At 53.3% G+C, this 24,827-nt stretch overlaps 1 protein-coding gene across 6 annotated transcripts in view; it reads left to right on the plus strand.

The window, feature by feature from the left end:
* Positions 1–24,627, plus strand: part of FSTL4 (follistatin like 4) — a 359,817-nt gene extending 335,190 nt beyond the window's left edge. For all 6 annotated transcript variants that reach the window (XM_054568477.1, XM_054568474.1, XM_054568472.1 and 3 more), the window contains 8 exons: positions 136–297; positions 695–829; positions 1,766–1,792; positions 4,767–4,885; positions 9,469–9,618; positions 14,645–14,752; positions 21,262–21,371; positions 23,667–24,627. In XM_054568477.1, the coding sequence (XP_054424452.1) occupies positions 136–297; positions 695–829; positions 1,766–1,792; positions 4,767–4,885; positions 9,469–9,618; positions 14,645–14,752; positions 21,262–21,371; positions 23,667–24,369 (1,514 nt within the window). In that variant the 3' untranslated portion in view covers positions 24,370–24,627. The remainder of the gene's footprint in view (positions 1–135; positions 298–694; positions 830–1,765; positions 1,793–4,766; positions 4,886–9,468; positions 9,619–14,644; positions 14,753–21,261; positions 21,372–23,666) is intronic.
* The last annotated feature ends 200 nt before the right edge of the window (positions 24,628–24,827 follow it).

Here is a 24,827-nt window from a genome sequence, read left to right on the forward strand (position 1 = left end):
AAGATTGTGAGCTGCTTACCGAGAGAAGTTGGCATTGCCTCTCGGGTCACCTCCCTGGAGCGGGGTTTCAGGGCCGGACCACAGGCCCGAGGCCAGGCGAGGGCCTCCCCCAACAGCGCCGGTTCTCACCCACAGTGCCCCCCGTCATCCGCGTCTACCCAGAGACCCAGGCACAGGAGCCGGGGGTGGCGGCCAGTCTGAGGTGCCACGCAGAGGGCATCCCTGTGCCCAGGATCACATGGCTGAAAAACGGCATGGATGTCTCAACCCAGATGTCTAAACAGCTCTCCCTTCTAGGTAAGAGCCGCCCTCCGTGTCTGTGCTGTTCCCTTCACGTTCAGGCTGGTGCTCTCCCCGGGGACGGAAGCAGGAGGCGTGATGCGTTTCTAAGTCCGACATGTCGGGAGTGAGCAAATGCCTCCCCCAGTTTCTCTGCTGTCTGGGCTCGCGCAAGTCCTGTCGGCCTTCTGAGAGCAACGATGAGCTGCTGTCAGTCCGGCCCCACGTCCCCCGCAGTTCCTTTCCGATGCTCGGGCCCTTTCTGGGCACAGTCAGGGTCGTTGGCCACCCTCCGCCCTGCTGAGGGGCTGTGTTTTTAAAACCAGGGCTGGCAGTAGCCCCGTGAAGCGAAAGAGAAGGGAGCGAGGGGGGCTCCCAGCTAAGGCGGCCACCCTGAGCACTGTCCTTTCCGCAGCCAACGGGAGCGAGCTCCACATCGGCAGCGTTCGGTATGAAGACACAGGGGCATACACCTGCATTGCCAAAAATGAAGTGGGCGTGGACGAAGACATCTCTTCACTCTTCATTGAAGACTCAGCGAGGAAGACCCGTGAGTCTGCTCTCGCCTCCGAGCTCCGCACTGGGCTGGCGGGGATGTGCAGGGTGTCGGGGAGGGAAGCAGCTGACCGGGGCCAAAGCCGCCAACCCTGAGCCCCCAAACTCGGGGCAACGCCCATGTCCTTCTGAGCTCACACCTGCAACAGAGGGTGCCCGGAGGTGGGCAGAACTTGCCTGGCAACCTAGACAACTCGGGGAACATAGAGATCATCAGGTCAGCAGAGCCCAGGACCCCAAGGGAGCTCACACATCCCGGCCCCAGTTTTGCCTCCTACTTGCTGTGTGACCGCAGCCTGTGCCCCGCCGACAGGATCCGTCCTGCGCTCCACCACCCAGGGGCTGCTGTCCCCTGCGGCCCAAGAGCCAGACCGCGCACACCTGCCTTTACTCAGGGACCGCGGAGAGCCCACCTGGGCTCTCAGGGTGCACATCTTTCCCGGCAGCCACTGTTCCCCCAGTGGGTCCGCTGGTGTGATTTCAGGGATGTGGGTACTGGGCACGGTCTCATTCCCTTGGTCAAAGGCGCCAAGCTGAGTCTTTCTCAGCAAGGGAGATGCTCGGAGCACTTCTCATCAGGCGAACCCCCGCTGAAAATCGGCGCTCTCCTGGCAGCCATCGGGAGGTCTGGGCGGCATTCCCTCTTTGTGATCCCTGGAAGCAGAGAATCCCATGAGCTTCTGTGATCCTGGGACCTGGCTTCAAGGATCCATTCAGAGCTGAAAGGGTCCTGAGACCCGGGATCACATGTCCATGTACACAGTGCCCCCATCTGGCGGCCGGGACAGTGAGGGGTGCTGATCCGGCGCATCATGGCCTCGGTAGCGTGTGTTCATGAGCTGATCACTGCAGAGGAGGTTCTCACACTGCTCTTTTCTTTCTTTCCTTCCTGCCATTGTGTTCCCGCCTTCCCATATCGCCGCGGCTGCAGTGGCAAACATCCTCTGGCGCGAGGAAGGTACCGGCTGCCTTGTTCTGTGTCTTGCCTGTGGTCATGTGTGTCTGTCGTTCCAAAATGGGCCACCTTTCCGTGAGCTGCCAGGCGGTCCCCGCAAGTGGAGTGCACGTGCCAAATCGAATGGGAGGGGGAGGTCCACATCAAACTCAAGCAGCACACGCTGAGAAGCAGACATAGAACCTCCTAGTGGTCGCGGGTGCATTAGAACTTAGCAATGGAAAGTTCCATTCCAAGCTGATTGAAACCTCCACCGACGGGGACCGCTCAGCAGGGCTCCTGGTCGGGTCCGGTCCTTAAGCTTTTCTTCTTAGTAGCTGATGTTGGTGTTGGGGCTTCATGTGTACTCTGAGGAAATATTGGAGGAAAAAAGCTACCGTGATTCCTGTAAATACATATTTCCATGTATATTTTTAAATGAATACACTCTTTAAATTTGCATCTATCAAACAATCTTTAGACGTTAGTTTGAGCCATACAAAATTGCCATTTTCATACATCACATATGGCCTAATGTGGATAATGTCGTAGGCGTCGAAAAACAGCAGGCGGGTGTGGGAGCTGGCTTACAGAGCCCGGTCACTGCACAGGCTGAGGCGCATGCGCGGACCCGCCCGACCGCTGAACCCTCCACCAGAGCAAGGTCCAGCCTGCGGGAGCAGGGGCCGCCACCCCGGTGGGCAGAGGGCATGCAAGCAGCAGCAGAAGGTCGCTCTGATTTCAGGGTTAAGCACAAACCGCATGCTCCCCACTGCCTCCCCGGCTTTAAAAGGCAACATATTTCTCAGCTCATTTTGCCTCCGGAACTTCATGTGGTGTTACCAACAGTCTGGCACATGCGTGCATACACACAGCTTCCTGAACAGCTTCCTGAAAGTCAGACACTAAGGCTTACACAGCAAGTCTGGGAGCAAAACAAAGGCAAAGCTCAGGCAAATGAGGACTTGCTGCCAAAAGGCTTTAGGAATCATTGGAAGAACAAGTGATAGCAACAATCACTGCTCATGGAGTTGTCCCTTGACGCTGCCTGACCGTAGCTCCCAGGCCACAATGCACACAGCTTTCGCTCTGTGTCTGTAAGAGGTGGCATTTTCTAAGGCGAGGTTACAGCAAAGGGACCCAAAGAACCCCGGAGGCCCTGCGGTGTGTGAAATGCAGCTGCGGAGGCCCACTTAAGACCCGCGCTGCCTGAGGGCTGGCAGGGGCTGGGCTGACGTTAGACAACCCAGCCGGGGACAGATCCCATCAGGCCGGGGCAGCCAGCCACCTGCGCCCTTCGCTGGGGAAACTCAAGGCCTGGGGATGGGAGGTGCAGAGGCGGAAACAAAGGGGCCGGTAGGCCCCAGGGCACTCTCACGTTTCACTAGGAGAAAGGCAAGAGCGCACAAAAGCAAAGGACGCCCTTCATGCCCCCTAAGTAGAAGCTAAGCTCAGACAGAACCTTCCAGGGGGCTGGATTGTGAGGCTGGGTCTCCTGTGAAGTCATTCGTTTGTTCAGGAGTATTTGTTTAGTCTCATGTTCCATTGCCAACTGCGAGCAAGGCACTGTGCTCAGCCTGAAATGTAGCCAGAGCAGCAAACCCCGTGGAGATTCTATTAAGCCTTCAATCTTATGTTGGTCCTTCCAGCCATCAATTTCCCAAAAAGCCCCAGGAGGCTGTTCCTGGGGTCTGCGGTTGTGCAAGGGCTTTGCCCGCCGCGGGCCCTGGGTTTGAGGGAGGAGTCTGCCACGTGGGAGTGTACACAAGTGGAGGTCTTGCCCGGGCTGAGGTGACGCTCTCACGCAGGGCCACCTTCGTCAGGCTCTCGGGGACAGGCTGTCCAGCACCCAGGTTCCCCTCGGGGGCTATGCAGAGGCTCCCAGGCAACACCAGCTCTGAGAGGCAGGGGTCACAGTGTTTGCCACAGCACAAACCCTCCTGCCCGGGGCCCTCCGCACAGAACCAGTCAGCCGAGGCTGCGTCACAGGTTCAGGGGCCGCCGCCCCACCGGGAGCCACAGGCACGCAAGCCGTCACCAGGGGCCTGAGGCCCAGAAAACGGCCCACAGAATCACCTGTCTTACTGTTTTCTAACTTACTAAAAACTTACACAGATAATTAATCACAGCCATTCACTGGTTTTCTCTGCATGCCAGGAAAGAGTGTTCTGTATATTTATTTACTATATTTAATTCTCTTAGAATTCATAGAAAACTTTTTATTGTTTTACCTTCAAAAGAAATGGAGGTGGGGAGAGCGGGAGGAAGAACTCAAACCTCACCCATCTTGGTGCCAGGTCTGCCTTTCATGGAGAGGCAGAGTTAGGGGCCAAAGCCCAGGGTAGGGGCTCAGGGTCTAACCCCAGCTCCGGCACGAAGGCGCATGGCCAGGGTGGGGGCAGCCGGGCACGCAGGACCAGGCTGCGGGCTCCATCACCCGGGGCGGGGCTGCCACCAGCAGTCTTGAAGGAGGGGGTCGCTGGCACAGACAGGCCGCACTGAGTTCAGACCAAGGTGCACCTGCCACATCCCAGGAAGTCGTGCCATGTACACCTGAATGTGTTACGTGGAGGAGCCTTTGCTTTCTGGGCATCATCTGATCCACTCGGAATTTAGCAGACAATGAACGACCAAGGGAAGCTTTGCCTTTCCGAACGGAAAAGGTCAGATGTACATCAAAGCCAAAGCTGTCATTTATTTGAAACTTGTGTTGGCAGCCATCCCTAGTCGACCGATGGGTGTGCCTGGGGGGACACCTGGGGACTGCGGGGCCCTCCATGTGCTTTACTGATTGGCCGTCCTGGGGGAGCCTTCTCCCCGGGTCCCCACACACCACCCGCTCACCTCACCCCGCCCCCACTTGACCAGGACTTGCCCTCGGTGCCCGCAGCAGATGCGCCCGAAATGCGGTTCCGTGTGCGCCTGATATGGCACGTGACCCCACCCGGGGGCCCATTGCTAGGAGGGACGTGACCGTGGCTGTGTTTGCTCCTCCCAGGCCTCAGTGTGGGGAACATGTTCTACGTCTTCTCCGACGACGGCATTATCATCCTCCACCCCGGGGACTGCGAGATCCAGAGGCACCTCAAACCCACGGAGAAGATCTTCACGAGCTACGTAAGTGTCCGCGCCCGGGGCACTGCCACACCGCAGGCGGACGGCACCTGGAAGTCACTCTTCCACCAGCCGGGCCATCTGATTCTTAAATTCCATCTGCTATGGGTGGTGCGGTTCCAGATTTGTCCCAAGGCTAAGAAAGGAACACAGGAGGCCGAGCACTGGGACACGCGTTCCTTCACCGGGCAGCCGCTTCCACGCACGGAGCCCGAGGTGACGCCCAGGGCGCACGCGTGGATTGCCGGCCTCCCCAAGTCCACGGGCAGCTCACCAGGACAGCACTGTGGGCGGCTGCCCAGAGGGTGCTGCTAGAAGGGTGCACAAGGCGCCCTGGAAATTGAAGGGAGAGGCGTCTCCAGACCCGGGGAGGAAGGGTCAGAGAGGGCCCCTGGGACGCATGCTCCCTGGGCTCCGCTTTGAAGAATGGGCAGGAGTTGGTGATGGGTTTCTGGAAGAAACGTCATGAACGTGGAGAGCAGAGACACAAAGCAGCGCGTCCTGTTCTGGGGACGGAAGCCCTCTGGCGCCGAGAGGGGAGCGTGGCTGCGGGAAGGGCCTGAGATGAGGACAGGTGCTGAGGGACGAAGGGGAGAAGTCCTAACGGCATCCGAAAGCTCGGGGACCCCTTCGGGGCTTCTGACGAAGGGTGGCCAGACGCAGGCGCTCAGCAAGGGTGGCGACCCGCGCGGCCCGCCTAGAGCACAGGGGCAGCGGCGATGATCCAGGCGGGGGCGTGGGAATGGGGAGAACTGGGGAGATTTTAGGGGTAAAATCTACAGGGCGCCTGAGGGTAACCAGAGCCCTTCACACAGGAGAGGAGCGGGTTGGCAGGTGTGTGTGTTGAGGGGGCGGGGGCGGGGGCCTGAACACTGTTCTCTCGCATTCAGGCTAGCGCTCCTCGCCAGGTGGGGTGCTGGGGACCCAGGAGCACAACTCATAGGCTCCTGACAAGCAGGTGAGGTCAGCCTATGATGCGCCGAGTTCAAGGTGTCCATGGGACTCATGCGTAGAACTATCCAGAAGGCAGTGGGGGAAGGCCGCGGTGAGCTCTGGGCTCGCTGACAGGCAAAAGAAGTAGCTTTAAGGAAGCCTGGAGAACATGGGCCAAGGACCCAAGAAGTCCAAGTTTCCAATAGGAAGGGGATGCTCAACTTGTCAAGAGAGGAGACAAGCTTGCAGGTCCTCAGTGGCTCTCAGAGAACTCAGGGTGACAGCAGGAAACGCTGCCCAGAGCGTCCGAGGTGCTCTGAGCAAAATCGGAGGCCAGGCAGGAAGTGGCAGCGTCACACGCAGTGGGCGGGGCGGAGGGATGGCTGCGGGCAGCAGACCCAGGGACGCCCTGGCAGCCCCCAAGGCCGGCCGTCAGGACTCCCCGGGCAGGCGGTGCGCTCACCCAGCCCCACCCGGGGCGCTGTCCCTCCCGCCGGTATCCCGCTTGACTTTGCATTGGCGGTTCCTACTGGGAGGTCTGGAGGTCTACCCTTAGGGAGCTCGCCTACTAATCCCTAGCTCCCTAAGGGTAGAACTAAGGTGTGGGCCCGAGGGGCCTCTGAGAGCCCCCGCCTGCATCTCCGTGAGCCCCCACACAGTGAATGAGCCAGGGAACAGTGGGGAACAGCTGCAGGCTGGGAGCCCAGGGTGGGAGCGGGCATGGCGCAGGCAAGCTCCTCAGGCAGGCTTGTGGCACCGTGTAGCTCACAGCCGGTGCATCTCGGGCTGTAGCATTTCTCACATTTGTAGCTGGGGAACAGCTGTTTTCCAGCCTATTTCATTAGAATTAACTATTATTTTTAACGCGTCACCTCTGAGGAATTTTCCCTCCGTGTACCAGCCCTGAGTTGATCTTGAAAGTGCTGTCCTAGTTCATCCCCAGCAGTTAGGTATAAATCATGGCACCCGTCGCTTCGGCAACAACCTTACCTGTAGCTTGGGGAAACCCCCCCGCCCCCAGTCATAACAGGACTCAGTTTCCTAAGAAGCTAGAACCAGACACAGTAAGCGAGGTCATAAGGCGTGACAGGCAACCCAAGACCGCAGCGAGCTGCGGAACCACCCCAGACAACAGTTTTCTCATCTAGAAAATGTCCAAACGCCCCACCAGCGGGCTGCAGTGGAACGACCCTCTTCCTGCAGAGCCGGGTGAGTAGGAGCTCGGTGCATCCTCCCCCGGCCCCTCTGCTGGATCTGGTGTGCGCCGGGCTCAGTGGGGAGCAGCACAGTTAGTTGATAAGGGCGCGGGCTTCGGGGCCAGGCAGCCTGGGGTTCGCATCCCACCTCTGTCCCTCAGTAGCTCGGTGGCTTTAGAAAACATAATCCCTCTAAGCCTCTGCGTGCTCATATGCAAATGGGGGTTATTATGAGGATGAAATGTGAAGATGGAGAGCAGCAAAGGTAAAGGAGACTCGCCATTTAGGAAAGAAATGGGGGTGAGGATGGAAAGTAGATGAATTCCGAGACTTAGGAGGGGTCCCGGTAGCCCTGGAGGATGAATTGGGCGAGCTGCACGGGAGAAGAACCGAGGATGATGGTCACGCTTTGGGCTGGGCTGGCCCAGTGGTGATGCGGACCCAGAGGCGGAAGCGGGGTTCGGGTGTGGGTGGCTGAGTACGCCGTGGCCACTCGGGAACCCAGGGGGGACCGGGGACTGTGGTTCTGAGGTAAAGACGCAGACCCGGGAGCCATCAGACGAGAACGTGGCTAAAGCCAGCGGTTAGCCCACATCGCCGAGGGCTGTGCGAGTGACCGGAGATGGGCACCCGGAACAGAAGCCCGCGGGTCACCCCAGATCACAGGCAGGCCAGGAGGAACCACAGAGAAGATCGAGGCAGGCTCGGGCCGGAGTCAGGAGGAAAAATGTGAAAATGCATATCATGGAAGACAAGGGAAAAGAGGGCCCCTTTTCCACTCATGCATTCATTCAACAAATGTATTTTAAGACTATTCTGTGTATTTTAAATGTATTCTGTGTGAGGCACCCTGCTACTGCTAGTGATCTAACAGTGAACCAGACAGACAGCAAGCCTGCTCTCCAGGAGCGAACAGCCTAGAGAAAGAAGAGACCAAACGTAGGTGGGTGAGTGGTCGATGAAAGACGCAGGGAGGCGAGGGAGCGAGGAGGGATGGGGCCATGCAGCTAGATGAGGCCAGAGAAGACCTCCCGATAAGGCAACTCTTAGGGACCTGAAGGACATGAGGGAACAAACCGCGGAGGCGTCTGAGGAAGAGCGTCCCCAGCACCGGGAACAGCCAGTGCCAAGGCCTTGGTGCGGGCGGGCAGCGCGGCCGAGGAAGAGCAAGTGGGCTGTGCGCGTGGAGGAGGGTGGGCAAGGGAGAGAGAAGCCGGAGTGTGCGGGCCCTGCAGGCTTCAGGGAGGACTCGGGTCTTCTCCTGAGCAAGAGAGGATGTTACTGGGGAGGGCGGAGCTGAGAAGAGGAATAACGACCTGTCTGGGCCTTCACAGTGGTCCCTGCGGCTTCTGTGCGTAGAGCAGGTTGGGGGGGGGGGGCGCGGCGGCTAGGGGGTGGCCAAGGTGGAATCAAGGACGCTGAGCAGTTACTCAGGTGACATGATGGGGCTTGAGCCAAGCTGACGGAAGTGGAAGTGGTAAGGACGGGCTGATGTCCTTGGAAGGTCAAGCTGAAATGACTTTCGATGTGTCGGGTGAGAGCGGAGGGGATGGGGAGGAAAGGAGGCGTCAGAGGCAGCCTCAGTGATTTTGCCCTAAGGAAGCAAAACGATGGAGCTGCCTTTTTTTTTTTTTAATGGAATGAGCGGGACTGGACAGTAAAATTGAGAGTTGATTTTGGACTTACGTGTTTGATTATACAACCAAGTCGAGCTACATCGTTGGCCGTGTAAGTCTGGAGTTCAGGGATGAAGCCTACGCTAAAGATATAACTTGGGGAGTCGTAAGCACACGGACTGTCATTACAGTCATCGGTGGGGTGAGGTCAAGCAAGGGAGTGGATTTTAGAGGGGAGTTATTCAGGAGTGAACTCCGCAGCCTCCAGCCACAGACAAGGGTCAGCCACCAGGGCAGGCAGGATGGAGGGGGAACCACCAAGGAATAGTCAACACAGTGTCAGACGATGCCCCAGTTCTAGTAAAACGATGGCGGGGAGTTAATCAAACAGCTGCGGAGTCAGCTTCAGCTGCGGTGAGCGCGGCACTAGCTTCGCGGTGAGGACTAAAGTGTGTGTGGGCGGGGGGGCATTGAGAGGTGAGGAAGCGGAGAAAAAGCGTAGGAAATTCTGTCAGAAGTTTCGCCATGAATGGAAGTTTTTTAAATGATGGTGATGAGGACCAAGAGAAAGGAGCACACAAGTGTGGAAGCTGCTGGTGGAGAGGCCGCCGCGGGTGCCACAGCCTCCAACACGGTGGGAGGAGGCGGGAGGCGAGAGGCGAAGGAGCGTTAGGTGAAAAGTTGGTGGCGGGGGTGGGGTTGTGTGCCATGTTCTGAGAACCCAAAGGAGTCTAAGGGCGGCAAGAAAGGGGCAGAGGAGAGTCAGGGGAGAGGGAACCCTGAGATGTTGGGGGGAAAGGAGGGTGGAGAAGTTATACATGGCAGCCTATCTCCTTTACAGGAAGAAATCTGTCCCCAAGGGGAAGGAGGTGCCACCCAGCCATGCCAGTGGGCGTCGGCAGTGAACGTCAGGCACCGGTACATCTACGTGGCCCAGCCGGCACTGAGCAGAGTCCTTGTGGTTGATGTTCAAGCCCAGAAAGTCCTACAGGTATGTCTGTCTAACGGGGTGAGGGGACTTCCGGTCCTGGGGCACAGCCTGCCAAGTTCTTCTTTGCTTTCTGCACCTGCGCCCTGGCTGCCGAGAGTGTGGTCAGGCTGCAGGGGAGAAGCGCAGGAGATGCCTGTGCAGCGGTTCAGCAGGTCTTGACCCCCTGCGAGGTGCCACGCACTGTTCTAGGTGCTCGGAAATGTGATCCTACATGTAAGCAGTTTGATAAACAGTCAAAGGAGAGGCTAAGCTGGAGATGTCAGTGAGGGTGTCTTCGCCACGCGAACTGTGTTAAATCCAGACACCCAAACGGAAAACCACGGAGGGCTGTAGTGTAGACAGAGAAGGGGTCAAAGCATTTCATCGCTTAAAGATCATGAAGAAGAGAAAAAGCCAACAAGGTGACCCAAAGGAGAAGCTGGAAGGTAGGACGGAAATTAATGGGGTATATCCGGAAGCCAAGAAAGGAGTGTTCTGAGGGAGAGTCAGTAGTCAACGGTGTCAAATGTTGCAGAGAGCATTTGTGTTACGAAAACTGAGACCTGGCCATTGGATTCGGTACCGCGTGGATCACCTTGGCAGGAACAGAGAGGATGGTGATGGTGGAACGCAAGCCTGAGGGGCGGCCCCAAGGTAGACAGTAAGTGAGGAAGTGCAGGTGGTGAGTGTAGACAAGCGTTTTGAGGTTTGCTGTAAAGGTGGGTATTGGACAAATGAGCAGCAAAAAGCAGACAAATGAGACAAGTAACTGGAAGAGGACGTGGAAGGACCTTTGTTTTTGGAAGAGGTGACATTACAGCATTTGTGTGCTAATGAGAAAATTTGTTCCCACAATTCTTCGCTTTTTCCCGCCTCAGGGAATTAAGCAGCATCAGTGAAATCCAGGGCAGAGAGGCAGAGATGCCAGCCTTAGATAAAGACGCGCCCTTTCGTTGAAAGAGGAGGGAACAAAGTACACAGGCGCAGGGGCAAAGACAGGGCACGGCCACGGGTAGTTGGGTGAACTTCTCTTCTGGTTGCTTTAGTTTTCTCAGAGAACAGGAAGGAAAGTTGTCACCAAGGCTGCAGGTTTGAGGAGAGAGGAGGAAGTTGCATGTGAGACCGACTCCCCGGGGAATGTGAAAGGACCGCTGGGCAGCCGTGGAGGCCCACGCAAGGGCTGCAGATGTAACTGGGAAGCGGGGCCCACGAGCCGGGCTGTGCGTTCGCCCAGCAACGTGCAGCCGCCCTGCAGGGAGAAGGCTGCCGCGACCAACGCAGTGGTTTTTCCTGGCCTGTACAACAGGAGGCTTTCTAACTTTTTTTGTTATTGATTTCCCTGGCCAGAGAACATACTCTGAATAATTTAAAACACCCAGAGTTTTCGTGGGGGGGTTTGTCCACTTAGTCTTGTCAGCTGCTGAGAGGCATGTTGAAGTCTCCCACTATGATTGTAGTTCTGAGCGCTATCTGTGATGCCTCCTGGGGGGCAGATGCCTTTCTTAGACAATATTCCTCTTTATTTCTGACAATGCCTCCTGCCTGAAAGTCTATTTTTGTCTGAGCACAGATAAATCAGATTTTGATTAGTGTCATCATGGTGTAATTTTCTGTCCTTTTACTTTCAATCTTCCTATGTGCATATATCTAAGGTAGTCTTTTATAAAGCCACATGTAGTCTTTTGGTTTTTGGCTTTTATCTAGTTTAATAATCTTGGTCTTTTATTTGGAGGGTTTGAACCATTTATATTTAATTTAATTAATTTATATAGTATTATCTAGCATTTTACTGTTTTTTAATTTGACCTCTCTGTCACTTTTCTCTCCTTTTTGCTTTCTTTTGAATTAGTCATTTTTATTATTCTATTTTCCTTCTATTAACTTGTTAACAATTCATTCTTTTATGTTGTCATTACCACCGTTGAGATTACAACATGCATCCTTGCCTCAATACAGTTTCATGCATATTATAACTTTGCTTCCCTGTTAATGATGGAACCTTAGAACACTAACTTCTTTAACAGACCCCCCCGCCCAGCCTTTTGCCTTATTGTGGGAATGCATTTTGACTCTACATATAATTTAACCCTTCAAGAAGTGACTTATTATTTTGTACAGTTGATAGTCATTTCTATTCACCCACATACTTACTTTTTCCATTGCTCTTTACTGCTTTCTGAAGTACACAGTTATGTCTGGGATCATTTTCATTTTACCTAAACAAGATTTTTTGTTCTTTTGGTGCAAGTCTGCTGGCAACAGATTCTCACAGTTTTTGTTTGTTTGAAAATAACATTTGCTCTTTAGTTTTTAAAGTATATTTTTACTGGCTACAGAATTCTACATTGGCAATTACATATTTTCAGCATTTTAAGTTGCTTCTCCATTGTCTTTCCATTCTTTTTGTTAATAGGTCAACTGTCAGTCTTACTCTTTTGAAAGTAATGTATCACTCTTTTGACTACTTTTCAGATTTTCTTTGGTCTTTAGCAGTTTTATTAAAATGTGCCAGGTAATACATCCTTTGTATTTATTTTGATTTGAGATTTTCAGAGGTTCTCGAATGTGTGGATTGATATATTTGCTCAGATTGGAAAATTCTCAGCCATTATTTTCTCAAATATAGTATGCTGCTTCATTCTCTTACCTCTTCTTTTGGAACTCTTTTTTTTTTTTTTTTTCCAAAGTTAGACCTTTCTATTTATCTCACTTATCTTTTTCACTCTTATTTTCCATCCTTTTTTGTCTTTTTGTGCTTCAATTTGATATGTTCTGTCAACCTTTCAGTTCACTAATCATCTTTTGTGTCTAATGTGGATCTTAACAAAACCTATTTATTGAGTTCTTCATTTTAGGTATTGCATTTTTACTTTAGAATTTCAACTTAATTCCAAATGACCTTTTTATGGATCACCTGTGGGTTTATTTCTATCGTCTTTTTTATATTGTTCTAAGTCACATAGTCTATACTTTGAAGTGCCTAGTAATTTTCTTGAATGCAAAACATTCCACATAAAACATTTCAGAGACTTTGGATGGCTCTCATCCACCAAAAAGGATTTACCATTTCTTGTGCTAAGCAGAGAGAGTCGAGAATGCAACATGTGAATCTAATCAAACACATAATTGCATCAAAGCTGAGTTGAAGTTTTGTAAGCCTTCACTGCTGGTCCAGTGTGTTCTTTAGGACCTTTCCCCTTTGCTCCTCAGCATGTTGAGACTAGAAAACTCTTTTCTGAATCTGAAGAGATAAGCCAAAAATCTTTCAGACTCTTCCTCCAGAACACCTCAAATGAGAACATGAAATAGGATAGAAAAGCTTAAGCAGAAAGAAGAAAGACTGGCTACAGCCCAAACCTTAGGGAAGATTTTTCTGTGAAGAGAGCAGAAAAATATCTGGAAGAGAGATGTGTAGTCAGGGCATATTTTTAAAAGAGGGTATGCAAGAAACTAGAAATAGTGTCAAGACGGTGTCACGGCTGGTGAGTCATGAAGCGCTGGGTAGAAGAAGATAGTGCCAGACCTCAAAGCCTTTGGTAAGTGCCGGAAAGCAGCCAGGGAGCTGGGAGATGTTAGGAATAGGAGGCATATCCCTAGAGATGAACAAAGGACCCGGGGTGTGTGAAGTGTAGGAAAATAGTAACAGCTTCTACTTGAGGCTTCAGAGGATAGGAGGTTAGAGCAAAAAGTCAAAGGAGATTTCAAAGATGGCGATGAACAGAGAAAAAATAAAATATATCATTAGGGATGAGCAAAATCAAGAGTTCAGCTCGGTAAATGTTGAGATCATCGGCAGAGGAGCGAGATCTAAAGCCATCAGCGTACAGTAAGTAATTTACAGCCTGGTACTGGGTGAGCTCATCCGGGGAAAGGGCACAGATGAGAGGCGGTCAAAGCAGAAGGCCCGGAACAGGCCAGCATTCAGAAGTCAGGGTGAGGAGGAGAAGCTTAGGGAGCTGGGAGGCTGGGTAAAGAAAATGTTTCCAAAAGGGAATCATTAACCGCGCGGAATCTTGCTGAACTGTCGAGCAAGACGGGATCACAAAGATCACTCTGTGAATCCGACCCACAGGACTAGGACAGGTCAGTGGAGTGATGAAGGCAGGAACTTGGAGGGAATGAGGAAAGGGAGATTCAGGGACTCGGCAGACAGTTCTTCAGGGAAGTTTTGACCAACGAGGTTTTCTCCCTAAACTCAGAACAGCTAGAATCTGGTTAGCTGAAATTGAAACTTCAGAAATTATACTGACAAGATATAAGTTACGGTGGCTGAAGTGTGGAAGGAGAAAAGATCACTGAAACCAAGAAGGAAGTGAGAAAGCAGGGCATTGGGTGGATTTGAAGGCACCCAACTTGAGAAACACGTGCCTGGTAGAGAAGACAGGGAGCCACGTGTTCATGTCGCAAGTGAACAAAGCGAGTGGCTAGGACATTAGCCAAGGAGAGCAGGGGTCAGAGTCCAGCGACATCAGTGTCACAGAACAGAGTTTTAGAACTTATAAAAACTACATTATGCACAGAAGAGAGAAAAGTCTCCATTTGACAGGGCCATGGGGAAGCTCCGTCCTCAGGGGACAGCAGAGTCCCAGCAGCTCCCACCGAAGCATGTGCGAGGCAGAGGCTGTGTGCAAAGTTAAGTGGTAATGGATGAGCTCAGAGCGAGGCTGAGATGACCCAGGGGTGGGGAGGCCCACTCCCCCCGTGCCCGGACCGCGGAGCAGCCAGGGGAAGAACGTGGAGGGTTTAAGAGGCCCAAAGGTGTCTGGGGGTGGGACGGGAGGCTCCTCAGCTGGTTCCGAATGGAGCACTCTGGGTCTCTCCTTGAAGTAAAACTCACAAGTTTTTAAAGGGATGCGTTATTGATAACCATGATGCCTCCAAAGACAGACCCAGAAGGGAGGCTTCTGCACTGGATTCCCACACAGGCTCCCTGCCGAGGCTGCTGCCTCTGCCCAGCCAGGAGTGATGGCCACATGCACAAAGCCCAGCAAGGACCGCTGCGGCAGCCTCTGCAACAACCATGACCAACTTGTCATTTTCTTTCAAGTCCATAGGTGTGGACCCTCTTCCGGCCAAGCTGTCCTATGACAAGTCACACGACCAAGTATGGGTCCTGAGCTGGGGGGACGTGCACAAGTCCCAACCAAGCCTCCAGGTACGTTGAACACAGGAGGCCGACACCTACCCCACAGGAACAGCCTCTCTCCCTATTTAATTGTCTCCTCCTTCCCTAGTGACTCACATTTGTCCAAAGTACATCAGTAAAGGTTCGAGGAGAGAGTAGGAAGCGGCCTCAGGCCAACACCCCTCACAGGCAATTGACAGGGTACCTTCAAGGTCTGCGGTTAAAAACAGCAACACCGACGATGGATGGGATTCTGGTGGTGTGACAAGCAGAATGTGGCTCCTGGGGTCAAACAGCAGTGCAGCGCGGGCAGGAAGAAGGGAGACCGTCTCTCCTCACCTTGGGCTGGGCGGGCTAGAGAACTAGCGTCAAGGCAAGCACTCGCTCTTGGCCAATGAGGACGGGGCAGGGAAGGCAGCAGCAGCGACCATGCCCGTCAGCAGAAGCATGTTCACGGGGCGCTTCTGGGGAGCCCCGGCTCCAAGAAGCCGGGCAGCTGCCCGCGGTCCAACTCCGGCAGCAGGCTCTGCGGCCCCTGCCTCCAGCTGTGTCACCGCCTCCCGGGAAGAGCTTGGACCTCGAGATTTGTGGGATTCCTCCCCCGCCCCACCCCCGCCAGCCAGGGAAGAGGCACAGCATCCCTGTGCTGGGTGTGCCTGGTTCAGCCTTTCTCATCAAAGATGCATGAGAGGATTAAGCCGCACAAAAAGTGATTGGAAAGCCTGTTTTCTCAGTTCTCCCAAACAATCGTGCATAGAGCCATTCTAGATGCACAGAAAAGTTAATTCATTACATACAATGGCTGCCACGGGTGTGAGGGTTTACTTCTCTCTCAGAACCCCAGCGGAGCAGGGTGCAGATGGAGCCAAGTTCACTCTGCTCCCAAGACCGGTGAGAGGCCAGGGACACCTGGTCTAGAGAGGCTTCCTCCCCGACTGGCCATTTGCCTGCTCCCCCTGCGGCACCAGGGGGGGGACACAACCTCACGTCCCACAAACTGAGCCTGTTGTCGCTCAGTGGGCTCACCGACCAGCCTTGAGTCCCCCGTGAGCCAACGACAACTAACAACAACCCATGAGAGGTCCTAGGAGCCAGGAAAAAGGCCGCTCAGAACAGGGGCTCAGCTGACAGAAAGTATTGCTACCTGTCCCTCCGGCCGCTCTATGAAGGCGCTTAAGGAAACTCAAGGGGAGCAGCCACCAAAAATGATTCTTCCAGAACTAAAAATGAACAAAAATGATTCTCTCATTTCCAACTGCAGTAGATAAGTCCAGAAATTAAATTTCTATTGAGACCCAACTAGTTGCCTGAAAGATTAAAAAAAAAAAAAAAATCTCAAATCACAGATCAAACATATGAAGAGACTGAGATTTGACGTCTCAGGAGTTCATCAGAAGTTTAGAGAGAGAGGAAGAAACAGCTCGCGTGGAGTCCAACATTAAATACATTTGGAATAAAACTGCCGAGTTACAAAGCTTAATCATGTAGATTGTAAAGGATTTACTTCCAAGCTGAACTGCTGAGCAATGACACGGCTCCGCCCTTGTTGGTAGAAGAACAGAGGGGAAGCCTTACTAGCAGAGGGAACATGTGACCTGCAGAAGAAACAAGAATCCAACGGGCCTTGGGCTGCTCAGCCTCTACAGGAGCTGGAAGACCATGGAGTCACATGGACGCTACTTAGATAAAAGGGCTGGCGTCCAAGAACCCTATTCCCCACCAAGGTATCACCTACCCGTCAGGAAGATACAGGGATATGCAAGAATCCAGACAGCATATCGCCCACGGGCACCACCTGAGGAACCAGATCAGGGACATCAAGATGGAGAAAGATAAAGAGGAGACAGTCATAGGTAAGGAACCTGGAGAGGAAGGTGTAAAATTAAAAGAAAGGTGGATGAGGAGAAACTATCTGTAAATGTACAATGAGTGCTAAATAAGGATGTTTGAATTAGCAGAGACACACTGACAGAGAAACCCTGATACCAGGCTATAAATAGTATGGAGTAAAAATTATTTCCGTAAAAATGAGTATGGAGTGGAGGGACAAGGAGGAAGTAAGAATACTCAACAATGTCATCTTACTGGGATAAGAGAGGATATAGAGAACGTTTGAGATCAATAGCTTAGAACTGAACGTCTCAGTCCAAATGAGACAAACTGAATCCTTCTATTAAAAACAGAGATGATCAGGTTAGGCTTTAAAAAAAGGAGAAGGAAGGAAGGAAGGAAAGACAACTATAACTTCTTTACAAGAAACACATAGAATGGTAATAAGAGATTAAATTTAAAAGGGTAGAAATAGTGATGAATGGGGCAACTAAGATATATGTACAAGTGGTAATATTAATAATATCAGACAAGGCGGAACTTCACGTTCAAAGCACTAACCAACATAAGGAGAGACATATGTGACAAGAGACACAGCCAGTAGATATCCAACAACATGACAACTAAATACATAAAACCAAAGCAATTAAAAATGCAAGGGAAACTTAATTTAAAATGCACTGGCCCGTATTTTGCCATATATATTGCACACCCATGTTATTGTGTGCATTATACACAGGATTGTTATACCCATGGTATGTAATCATTATACCCATGTATAATGTGCATCCTTATTTTTCCCTCAAAAATTTGGGCAAAAAAGTATACATGGCAAAATACGGTTAACTGTACATACCAAGGAGACAAAATAATGGCATGGGAAAACTGAATAATATGAATGAGGAACTTGGTTTAATTAATATATAGGAAACCTTTCATCTGCCAAATAGAGTTTTTCACATGTTCACATATAGATAAGTATATGAGTAATCACAAAGAAAACATTTACAAATTTTGCAAACATTATAGGCTACATTATCTGATAATTAGAAGTAATTAAAACGTGACCTAATAAGAAAGCACTCCTGGATCATTATTAGATGAAAGAGGAAATTAAAAGGGAAATTATAAACGGTCTCAAAAGCAATGAAAGAGAATGTTTCACATCAAAACCTATGGGATACGAAGAAAGTTATACACAAGGAATATTTGTGTCTTAAAAGCCCACAAAGGAAGTATTTGTGTTAATAAATTAGAAAAAGAACAAAGTGACTGGTAAGAATAAAAAGACTGAAATTAATAGAAAATAATAAAGGAACAAATAGAGAAACAGATAAATCCTTCTCATACCTGATAAAGGAAAGATAACAAAAATAGACAATGAAGAATGAGGGAGGGATATGACTGCAGATACAGGAGAATGAAATAATTTTAGAATTTGCTGCCCAATGTAGTATTTTATAACCTAGAAGAAATGGATGATTATTTTCAAAATGTAAGGAAAAAAATTGACCTAAGAAATGGAAAACAACCTAAAACAATTATCTTAGGAGAGGTTTCTATAAAATTAAAGATCTATCATTAAAAAAAAGCACATCTGAGTTTTCTCAACCCTTCAGTATATAATTTTAATATTATTTGAACTATCTCAGAGCAAAAGAGAAAAGTACAGCTCCTTTGTTTTAAATAGCCAATATTCTTATAATTATTAAAACTGACTACAGTTTGCTTTCTTTATACTGTTTTTACTCTCCCAAATACATGAACAAAATTCCAGTCACAGTGTTCGAAGCAGAGACCATCAATGCGTCTGATCACTTGAGCAGGGAACATGTCCCCAGAGGCAGTGACGGTTCACTCCCAGGAAATCAGTCAGCATTAAAAAGAACACAAACAAATTAAAGCAGGAAGAAAAAAAACCTGTGATATTTCCAATAAATGCTGAAAAGGCATTTAATTAAATGTAGCAGGCAGTCTTAATAAAATACCTAAAAATAGGACTAGAAGGAAATTTCTTAAATATAATGAAGACTATTTCCCAGAAACCAAGAGCAAATTTTGTCTGAATGACAAAGCACTAAAAGCATTTTAATTAATTTCAGTAATTAGACCATGAGGTCCACCGTCACCATAATTGGCAACTCTGGGAAATGCACTATGACAAGAAAATGAAATAGATTGAATAAACCCACCTTCGTCACCGGGGATAAAGAAATGAGCACTTCCAAAATCTGCTTCCAGAAAGGTCAACTGGCACAGCCTTTGCGGTGAGCGGTTTGAAATGTGAACTGAAAGCCTCAAAACAGTGCTTTTTGATCCAGCAACTTGACTTCTCAGATCTTATCCCAAGGCCATGATCCTGGATATGGACAAAGTTTTAGTTACAACATTATGTTACGGTGATGTTTATATTTGCAAAATATCAAAAATAATATTTCCGTGTTTCTAAATACCCAGCACTAGGGAACTGGCTACCCACACCTCGCCATGGCAGCGCAGATGCTCCCACGGAGGAGGCCCGCCCCCAGCAGCCGGCGTCGGGGGCTTGGCCCGCCACTCTCTTGCCCACCCACACCCCACCCAGCTTTCAGCTGCCTCTCAGCCTGTCCCACTGGATGCCTTGTCCCCTGCCCTTCCCCAAATGTCACTTCCCAGCTGGCTTGCCCACCCTCTGACGGAGATGCCCAGTCTTTCCTACCCCACGCTGACTACCAAATGACATCTGATACCAGCTGCATATGTACGCCTCCTGTACCGAGCTCACAGAGCCAATAAATCTGAGGGCTTATCTCGGCGCCACTGAGATACCCAGCCACACGCTAGGACACAAGCCAAGGGGTGCACGGCTTGTTGGAGCCACGAGGCTGACGTGCCCGCAACAGTTTGATGGCCTGCGGTCCCGGGTCCCGCGCATTAATGAAGTAACCTCGGAGGACAGGACGTCAGAGTGGCAAGGTGTGAGCGGCCCCGACCGCTGACAGCCTGCCATCTCCCATCTCTCTTATAAGCTAAAATGACAGGCTGCCACCAAGCAAGGATCACATAGCTCCCTGGAATCCTCTGGCATTTTGCTCTAGGCTCTGAAATTCAGCTTCCTATGCTGACACTTCCTTCATGCCCAGTTCTGAGCGTCTCCTCATGGTCCTGCCATGGAAGTGTCATTTGGCCATTTTTGCTAAATCACAGGAAAAGAACCTCACGCAGCTGTGGAACTTCAGCGTCCCCCACGATTAGAAGAGACAGCCCTCGTCATTGCAGTCGGGCATTGTGCCTGTTGACCCCCAGGACGCGGGATTCGGGAGACCCCAACCTCAAACCTGCCTGAGGCGGCAGCCAGGTGCTGTTGGTCTCATCAGAAAAGCAAGAGCTGGCAGGCAACCCTGTCGCAGAAGGAGGAAGCACGCCAAGCTCCGAGCCGCGGGGTCACAGAGCCCCACCCGGGACTGTCCCCAGCCTGAGACTGCAGAAACCTGGGCCCTTTCCTCCGTGCACACGGCCACAATGTCACAGAAGTGTCCCACCTCCCTGCTTAGGGTCCTCTGCCTTCTGTCCTGCTCAGAGCGTCTGGGCCTGTCCGTGGGGCCCTCAGGCTGACCACGCCCCTCCCCTCGCTGCAGCTCTGCCGCCTTTCCGGGCAACGGCCTTGGACTTGGAGGCTGATGAGCACGTGCAGAAGGCAGGGGACGCAGGCTGTCTGGCTCCGCGTCTGGCCGGCCCAGGCCCAGGCCTCAGGAGCCAACAATGCCCAGATGCCCAGCCTGCGTGCAGGGAGCTTTCTGGAAGGACCCCCAGACCACCCTCCCACGCTCTCCAACCACGGACATCGCTTCACTCTGTCCTGCACTGCCCACGTGCTGGTCCCTGAGGCAGACGCAGCAGGACACACCCCAGGGAATGGCTCTGGTCACTTCCTGCCATGTCCACACGGGAGAAAGTGCAACCTCGGGGAAGGAGAGGCAGCCATGCTCTGTCACTGCCAATCAGTACCAGACACACGACCTAATTCTACCTCTCACCGCGAGTCCCCTTTGCGGCACTGGAACCTGTCCCCGCATTCTACTCGCAAGGCCCCTAACCGCACCCCAGCCTCCCCGTCCGGCACCCCCGCTTTCTCTAATGAATTGTGGAGACGCAGCTCCCAGCGAACGCCGCAGTGAGCCCTGTGCGACAGAGATCCCCAGCAAACTGGCCGGCCCCAGGCGTCCACGGAAAATAAGCAGTAAATAAGCAGAAAATGCTACAGTGTAACATTTTCATTATTTAAACGCGCTCTCCTTTTCCCCAGAAGGCCGAGGCGCTGAGCAGGTGGGCTTCCCTCTGTGGGGCAGGTTGTCTCTGAGCAGGAGGTTTCAGTTCTCCGCCCTCCAAAGCCCCAACACAAGTCCAACAGGGTCCCTGCAAGTCCCCGCTCTGTGGTCACCACGGCTGACAATGAGCAGCACGTCACGCCTGACGGAGCAGAGGGCGCCATTCAGGCATCCACTCCTGTCCCACCCCTTCCTCACCCAGGAGGGTCAGGTCCCCGCCTGTGACACCCCAGTCTGCGTCTGCTCTGCCCCCTCCCCAGACTGTGGCTTGTCCATCATGTCCAGCAGCCTGGCTGCTGGGGGTCCCCCCGGAGCGTGCAGAGGTCTCCAGGTTCCCAGTCTCCCGCACCCCCACCCCCGCCATGGGACAGGCCCTCACAGGACTCCCGCTCCGTGTTACAGGTGATCACGGAAGCCAGCACCGGCCAGGGCCAGCACCTCATCCACACGCCCTTTGCGGGAGTGGACGACTTCTTCATTCCCCCAACAAACCTCATCATCAACCACATCAGGTGAGGCCCGCGAGCGAGGCCCTGAGGCCCCACGTGCTCCAGCTGCGCCCTGCGTGGGGCGCTTTGCCCAGGGCGCGACCCGCTGCTGTCTCTGTCTCCCCCGCTCCTCCAGGGCTGGCTTGGGACCCCATCAGGAAGGGACAGAGAGATGGACCCCCCCCTAGTTTTTAATTGTTCGAGTTCAGGAGGTGCCCAGCTCCGAACGCCCTCAGGGGCCCAGCGAGGGCAGGGTCGGCCTCTGGCAAAGACGATGGAGGAAAGCAGGAAGCAGCACGGTTAATCGAGCACGTTCCCCTCGCTAGACACCCACAAAAAAAGACTAGTAAACATGACCTAAAACCTATTTTACAGATGAGGAAGCTGAGGCTCAGAGAAGTTGAGACACTGGTCAAGGTCACACAGCCAGGAATTGGCAGTCTGGCTAAACGCACAGCCAGGTTTCCGCTGAGAGGCCCACGCTGCCCCACTCTCCGCCGACCACAGCCCGTGGTTCCGCAGGGCCCCCAGAGCAGCTGCACAGGGGCCTGGCCGGGAAGCGAGGCCCCCCGGGTGCCCAGTTTGCCACCGTTCAGGGGAAGAGCCTCCTAGTGACAGCCGTGGCCTCAGCAGCAGATCTCGCCCTGCCCCGATCTGGCCACACCCCGTCCCTACTCATTTCCAAGCACCCCTGACACCTTCCGTAAAGTCACCTCTGCTGAGACTGAGCCTGCCCTTCGTAAAGCCACCAGGACCCCGTTGTCACGCAGCACGATTTATGCTTTCCCTTCATCTGACACCAAGCACCTTTCTCCCGGAAGAAATGACTCACTGTGGGCAGCTGAGGCTGGATTTGTAAAAATAGGACTTTCCCATTTGTCCTTGCCCGAGGAGACAAGTAACCACTCTACGGGCCCCCCACCCCCTCCCGCAGAGAGTGCCTGGGGAGAGCCCGCGCGTGGTCCTGCAGGCACGGCCCCTCAGAGCAGCTGCTCTCAGCTGGGGGCCCGCAGCGCAGAGCCTCGGCAGCCCCTGCGCCCGGCTTTCACGTGAAAGTTCCTTGGAAAGCGGGGCTTTGTTCCCTGCTCTGTCCGTGCACAGCTCTTTAAGGGCGCTTCCCAGATGCCTTGAAGAGGGCATTTTCCCCACTCTGAGGTATCAGTATTCAAGAGAAAACTGTGGAAGCGATTTTCCTCTACTCCTGTAGGGGTACACAGTGTCAAAAGGCCTCTGTTCCCTGGCTGGTGTGGCTCACTGGATTGAGTGCCGGCCTGCAAACCAAAGGGTCGTTGGTTCAATTCCCAGTCAGGGCACAAGCCTGGGTTGTGGGCCGGGTCCCCAGTAGGGGGTGTGCGAGAGGCAACCACACATTGATGTCTCTCTCCTTCTCTTTCTCCCACCCATCCCCTCTCTTTAAAAATACATAAATAATATCTTTTTAAAAAACAAAAATTTAATTTTAAAAAGGCCTCTGTGAGCGAGGGATTCAGGAGAGGCTCTCCGGTGGGAAGTCCCGCCCGGAGCCACGCCTTCTTACAGCTAGCAAGGGGCCCCAGGGAGGAATTTCAGGTCCAAATGCCAGCCGCCAGACGCTGCCACGTAGGGAGCTCTTCCACTCAGCTCCCTCCTACATCATCTAATCCTCCCCAGCAGCTCTCCAAGGAACCACCCTCTTCGGGTTCACAGAGGCTTAGACAGGCGAGCAACTTGCCCCAGGCCCTGTGGCTGGCAGGGGACTCAGCCGCATCAGGTCTTCGGGCTCCAAGAGTACAGGCTACTCTCAGCCCCCTGCCAGCATCATACACATGGCCAGAGAAGCGGCTGCCCCTTCCTGGTCCCAGGGGAAGAGGACACTGATAGGAAGCCTGGACTCGCACCGCTGATTCTGCATCCTCGAATTCAGACCCACCAGTTTGTCCAGAAAACAGCGAGGCTGTAGGCTCTCCTGTCCTGCCCAGGCAGAGCCGGGGCCGCGGGCACCGGTCCTTCCCCTCCGGGCCCAGGCCCCCGCTGCCACGAGGCTGCCAGGAGGCTGGTAGCCTCCATCCCTGAGGGAGACGCTGTTGGAGGCATGTTCGGCCTCCTCCTCGCCATTTCTAAAGAGGAGTGCGTGTCACGAAAGCATAAGTCCAGGAACGCTGGTAGCTCTCTTCCTCCAGTTTGAGATCGCAGGCGAATCCCTTCTGAAGCCGCCCCTGCCGATGGCGGGCCTTGTCCCTGGGCTCTCAGCTGCTGAAGGGTTGCAAGGAAGGGATGGGCTGCAGCCCTGTGGGATGGATGACGGGGCCCGGCCTCTGACCTCCGTTGTCTCCCTCTCAGGTTCGGCTTCATCTTCAACAAGTCTGAGCCCGCGGTTCACAAAGTCGACCTGGAAACCCTGATGCCCCTCAAGACCATCGGCCTGCGGCGCCACGGCTGCCTGCCTCAGGCCCTGGCCCACACTCACCTGGGCGGCTACTTCTTCGTCGAGTGCCGGCAGGACCAGGCCCCTGCTGCTGCTCCACAGCTGCTGATCGACAGCGTCACGGACTCCGTGGTTGGCCCCAACGGCGACGTGACCGGCACCCCACGCACGTCCCCCGACGGGCGCTTCGTCATCAGCGCTGCTGCAGCCGGCGCCCAGCTGCAGGTGCAGGAGGTCACCCTGCGGGGGGAGATCCGGACCCTCTACAAGCTGAAAGTCAGCCAGGGCATCTCTGATGTGGCGTTCCAGCGTTCTTTCACCCACAGCAACCAGTACTACGTCTACGCCGCGCTGGAGACGGAGCCGGACCTGCTGTTCCTGGAGCTGTCCACGGGGAAGGTGGGCGTGCTGAAGAACTTCAAGGAGCCGCCCTCAGGGCCAGCCTGGCCCTGGGGAGGGCCCCACAGGATCGTGAGGGACAGCGGGCTGTTCGGACAGTACCTCCTCACGCCAGCCCGGGAGTCACTGTTTCTCATCAACGGGCGACGAAATGCACTGCGGTGTGAGGTGTCGGGCATAAAGGGGGGAGCCACAGCGGTGTGGGTGGGCGAGGTATGAAGGAGGCCGGCGCAGAGCCTGGGCCACCGAGCCCCACCTCGTCCTGACACCGCAGCCCCAAGCAGGCGCCCTGTACATTTTTACAGACAAAAGCAAAAACCTGTATTCGCTTTGTGGTTCAACACTGGTCTCCTTGCAAGTGTCCCAGTCTGAGGTGTGCGCTGCTAACCAGGCTGGGGCTTTCTCGTCAGGAAGTAGGAGGTATGTCTTGAGCTACGACGGGAACCCACGCTGCCGTGCAAAGGAGCCATTGCTGGGCCCGGCCGCACACCGTGATCCCTGGTCCCGGAGGACGCTGTGGAACCGGGAGCTCTGGCTCTCCAGGCGGACGCCTCTGCATCCTCCTTTCCGCCGGACCCCGCCGGGCTGCACTGGCCGGGGCGGCCCAGAACCCGGCCTGGAAACACAGGCCCGCGCGGGCCAGGGCTTCCCTCCTGGCATGAGAGCCACGCCCGTCC

Source organism: Pteronotus mesoamericanus, unplaced genomic scaffold, assembly GCF_021234165.1.
Source record: "Pteronotus mesoamericanus isolate MK-2021 breed Mesoamerican mustached bat unplaced genomic scaffold, CSHL_Meso_final contig_2, whole genome shotgun sequence".
In the NCBI taxonomy this organism is placed as follows: domain Eukaryota; kingdom Metazoa; phylum Chordata; class Mammalia; order Chiroptera; family Mormoopidae; genus Pteronotus; species Pteronotus mesoamericanus.